The sequence below is a fragment of the Egretta garzetta genome, unplaced genomic scaffold (assembly GCF_000687185.1).
Source record: "Egretta garzetta isolate BGI_Z169 unplaced genomic scaffold, ASM68718v1 scaffold134, whole genome shotgun sequence".
NCBI lineage: Eukaryota > Metazoa > Chordata > Aves > Pelecaniformes > Ardeidae > Egretta > Egretta garzetta.
Genome location: NW_009259422.1, coordinates 423,627 through 428,567, shown reverse-complemented (window position 1 = coordinate 428,567; position 4,941 = coordinate 423,627). Strand labels below are relative to the sequence as shown.

The window sequence follows — 4,941 nt, the reverse complement described above, 5'->3', positions numbered from 1 at the left end:
CAGGCGAGCAGGGTCAGGGGGTTGTGTCTGTTACAGCCCCGACCAGACACCAAGATTCCGGGAGCGAGCGTGTTACAGAGGCAGCGATGCAGCCAGCGTCTGAGCTGGGGAACGGCTGATCTATAGCTTACTGTGATTTTAAGTGAGTTCTGTGTTAAAAATAAAAAGAGAAAATGGAAAAGCAACCTTCCAGGCAAGCAGTATTTCAACTCCAGAGGAAACTCAACAGCCCTAGCCCTCCCAGCTTCAGCAGGGCTCACTCTGGAGCTGGCTTTTCCGGAGCGTCAAGGCTCTCCCAAGGACAGCCTACCCACACGCGGCCCTTCGGCAAGGCCCCGGCTCCCACATACGCTTGGGCTTCGCCTGCGCTGAGAAACACAACTCCACCAGCCCCGCTTGGGAAGCGCCTCTCCAGGCCGACACCGTGCACAGGCGTCACTCCCGCCCAGCTAAAGGGTATGCGTCGGATGGGCAAGCAAGAGAGCAATCCCGCTGGAAGCCAACCCTCCTCCTCCTCCTCCGACCGGTGAAGGCAGATGCTGCATTGGCCAGAAAGCCCTCCAGCCCCTCTGCTGCAGTAAAGCGAGCTGTGCTTGCGCTCTGTGTCCCAGAGCTTGTTACAGCTCTCTCTGCACGCAGGAAGAGAATAAATTAACTTGCAGAACTGGAAACCATTTGTCATCCTGAACCGATAGCTCAGTTGTCAGCGTTGCTCCGAACAGCACAGTAACTGCTAGCTTGCGGTTAGAAAAGTACAGCAAAAGGCTGCCAAGCAAAAGAGAAATTATGCAGAACCGCATCCCAGGAGCAACGCAGTGCCAGTTTTGGGGCGCCCTCATGACCCCTCGCTGTGGCACCCGGGCAGCAGGAGCGCGCTGCGGGCAGCCGGGTGTGTTTTGCAGCGGTTCCGCAGCACAGGCGCCGCGAGAGCACCGTAACGGCCTGGGAAGGAGCTTTGGCTCGACACTGCGGTCCCACCGAGGGCAAACGCAGCCATCGCCCCAGCCCCGTAGTTACTCCTAGCGTTCGAAGGCACGCTCCCTGCCTCGAGAACCCGCCCGAGCACTAGGAAAGCTCACTCTCCTGAGCAGAGAGCATCCCTTGGGTTGCAAAAGCTGTCAGAATAATACCGCAGGGTGCGAAAAAGCATTTTCCTGCTGGAACCAGCCTCTCCTTGGAAAGCTCATCTGACACTGCCCGAACGCTGCCCTCCTGCAGCAACGTCACCTCCTCCCACCGCACGGCAACCTCTGCTGGCAGCGGTGGAAGCAAACAAACGTGCGCTGCGCCACAGCAACGTCCCTCCTCGCCTGTCCAGGCAGGCGAGAAACCACAAGCACCGGAGGGCTGGTTCAGGGGTGACCCGTGCTGCTGGGACTGGTTTTTACCTTTCCCAGTTGATGGGGGCCGTCCACGGTTTTCCCATCGTCATCTGGACCCCAGCTGCAAAGAGAGACACCATGAAGCGACAGCCCCCGGATTCGCAGGCAGCAACTCTTCCTCCCGTTGCAGTTTGCCATTACGGTGAGCTACAAGCAGCCACCAGCTACTCCCAGTACCACCCCCGGGACTGGAGGGTGCCATACTTTCCCATCCGTCAGGTTGGCCCCTCGCTACTGGGATATCACGGTCGTGTTTGCACTGTGCCCCTGGGTCAGATTCCAGTGGATGAAATGTTTGATTTTTATTTAACAACCAGCTTCTCAAGCATTCCAGTCCCCGTCACACGGCTCAGCCAGGGCTCCCCAGCCCCTGGGGGGGGCACAGTGCCCCCTCCAGCCCAGCCAGCCTGCAGAGCAGCAGCGCTCAGAAGGCGGCCTTGCAACCATAGGTGCCGTGCACAGCCCGGGCCAGCTCTCCGGTACCAGGAATACCGATGTTGCTCTTAACAGCAGGGACAAAGAGCCCCACCCTACATGCCCGGCTGCAAAGCCCCTCGAGGTTCAGCTGCGCGGAGCCCCTGAGACAGCCTGACTGCAGGGCAGAGGCGGCAGCGAGCCCAGGGGGACAGGCAGGGCGTTCCCTCCGGGGGACAGACCCACCACCCCGCAGCTGGGCTGCCCGCCTGCCAGGCACACCCGTGGGACCCACAGAAGCGGGACTGATTTCGGTGCTTCAAGGCTAGCTGGAGCCACAGGAGGAGAGGAGCTGGCGTGAGCGTTCAGCCACGAACTGTGAGCCCCTCCCTGGGCAGAGCGGAGCCCACGGCCCTTCGCTGGGTGTCGGCGTGGCTGGGCTCAGGGTCCCCTTGGGGCTCACCTGCAGCTGTAGATGTCGTTGATCTGATAGTGCTTGTTGAAGGCAATGGCTTCCATGCTGTCGGTGAGGGGCCCGTCCAGCACTCGGATGCCTGCAGGACAGAGGACAACAAAACGTGACCAAAGTGGATCAGTCAGCTGTGTAAACGGTGCAAACAAATCCCTTGGCAGGCTTACGCTGGGGATGCTCGCTCCCCCAGCCTGACCAGCCCACGTCTCCCAGAGCCGTAACCCTGCAGATCAGTCCGCAGGGGCTAGGCGTGCGTCAGGGATTGGAGGGGCACCCTCACGCACAGCCCCACATCCTCTGCTGGACACGGCTCCTCCGCCAAGCAAGCCCTCCCGTCCCACTACCGGAACCAAGTTGGTGACAGTGACAGCACAACCCAAGAGCAGCTGGGCTCGCTCCCGTGCACCCCTGAGCCCCCCTACCCAGAGCGTATCCTGCTGATTTTCAGGGCTAGCCCCTGCCTGGAGCAATTGCTTCCAAGTCGCCATTGCTTTGGGATGGACGGCACGCTTGCCCGCTGAAGGGCGGGCTCAAGAGACGCCGGACACCCCAACTACTGTGCTCAGAGCAGGAGGGCGAGGCTGCCTCTCCAACAAAAGCGATGAAGGTTCGACGCTGAGTTTTTAGTGACACAAACCGTTGATAATTACAGTTTTGCATCACAGTTTAGGCTGGCAAAGGATGTTACAAATGGAAACCAGGCACGCATCTCAATTAAGGCTATTTATAAACAGCGCAACCACCCACCCATCTCAGCTCTTGCCTGACACAGCACACGCGGCTTTTTACTGTCGCATCCGAGCCTCCCCCGTGGAGGAGAGGAGCAGCCCAGCGAGGGGTGTGCCGGCTCTCCCCGTGCCGGCTGGCACTGCCCTGGCTCCTCCAACCCTCCCCTGCTGCCAGGGCAGCCTCCCTGTCCCCCTGCAGAGCTCGAGGCTGCCCCGCTGTGCTCACCCTGCAAGGCCAGGCACAGCTTTGGAGAGCTGACGCCTGAAGAAGCGCCAAGTCCCGCCTGAGCGACCCAGGCTTAAACCCTCCCTATTCCCTGTGCTGCGGTTAAACTATGAGCTCATCTTTCTGCCAGCGGGGCTTTGCTAAGCAGCGTCTCCCCCAGGCCAGCCGGAGCCCGGGGACCCTGCTGCGCCACGATCAGGGTGCTCAGGGAGCACCCTGTCAGGGTGAGGTAGGGAGGGAGCCGAGCCCAGGGCAGGGGTGCAGAGCCCCAGCACCCCGCTGGCACCCCAGGGCCCACCCGCTCCCCAGCCCCATGTCACAGCCAGGGAACGTGGCACCATCTGCTGGGTACAGAGAGAATCACGTCCCAGGCTGCAGCACAGCAGCACCCTCCTCTGCTCTGCCAGGGACGCATCCTGCCCCGCACAGAGATCTTGCCTCCGTCTGTGAAGGAGCATGAGAGCTCCGGAGACAGCCGAGGCCACGGCAGCACGTTCCCTGGCTTTGCAGAGCAGAGGCACGCAGCCGGCCCTTCACACCCCGTCCATCCACACAAGGCAGAGCTGGGACCCAGGGCTGGGGGAGCACGGGGGATTGGCAGGGATTCCCCTGCAGCGCCGCACCGGGGCGGGCACGTCATCGCACGTCTGCCTGGCTTAGGCTGCACGGTATGGACGTGCATCTGCTGGAGGAATCCAAAGAACGCTGGAGAGGCTGGGCCAGCACACGTTTACCCACTCTTCCAGGAAGTGTCTCCTCTGGAGAGGAGCTCAGGCAGACACCGGTTCCTCCCTCCGACAGATCAACCAGCCTGAGCAAGGCACCGGCTGACTCAGAGCCGCTTTGGCCAAGCCACCCCTCCCAGGGAGCCGTGCCCCGGCCCCACAGCATCGGCGATGAGCCAAGCCAGGCATGAGTGCAGCATGTCGGGGTGCTGAGGCGTGCTCGTACCTGCAATGCGGCTCCCGTAGGCAACTCCCACCGTGCAGAAGCTGTTGTTTGGCACGGCAGCGATCTCCCCGGCGCAGCGGGTCCCGTGGTGGTTGCCATTCTCCTCATCAGGGTGAGGCATAGGGTCAGGGTCGTTGGAGTTCAAGTCATAGCTGCCTTCTGGGCTCTGAAAACAGACCCACAGCCATGACTCAGGGCTCTGCTCTCCTCCCTTGGGGAAAAGCAGGGCTCAGCAGCATGCTACATGGGCTGAAACACAGCCTGGAAGTCCCAGGAACTTCCACGCAGGGCTGCAGCTCGATGCTGCTGTGGGAAAGGGACCGACAGAGGCAGCTTTAGCAACTGCTGTGCGTCACGGGGAGGCAGCACACCTACCTCCCGCAGGCAGCACAAAGGCTGGTACCCCTGCAACTTGGGCGCCAAGCCTCCCAGGCACTTCCCGCCCGGCCTCCAGCTTGCCCTTGCGCCCTCCCGCCGCGGCGCTGGCACTCACATAATTTGGATGTATGTCTTTGATGGTGTGCTCCACGCCGTCGTCCACCACCACCACCGTCACACCGCGCCCCGTCACGTTCCGTTCCCAGACGCCCGTGACGTTGATGTCCTTCCCGGGGCTCTTGCGGTTGTTCTAAGCACCAGAAAGGACAGCGAGGGGAGAGGAAAAGCGGAGGGGGGTGTGTGTCAGCTGTGAGGAGGGGCTCCCAGACCTTTTGGGCACGCTGGCAATGACGTGCGGGGCCCGGGCCAGGCTGGAGCGCAGACGGGAGC

The 4,941-nt window shown here is 61.8% G+C and overlaps 1 protein-coding gene across 1 annotated transcript in view; it reads right to left on the bottom strand.

Moving 5' to 3' along the window:
• PCSK7 (proprotein convertase subtilisin/kexin type 7) overlaps window positions 1–4,941 on the bottom strand; it is an 18,415-nt gene that overhangs the window by 12,551 nt on the left and 923 nt on the right. The window contains exons 3-6 of the mRNA XM_035892487.1: window positions 4,667–4,801; window positions 4,174–4,339; window positions 2,260–2,350; window positions 1,377–1,443 (exon numbers count right to left, since the gene is read on the bottom strand). Of these exons, the coding sequence (XP_035748380.1) occupies window positions 1,377–1,443; window positions 2,260–2,350; window positions 4,174–4,339; window positions 4,667–4,801 (459 nt within the window). The remainder of the gene's footprint in view (window positions 1–1,376; window positions 1,444–2,259; window positions 2,351–4,173; window positions 4,340–4,666; window positions 4,802–4,941) is intronic.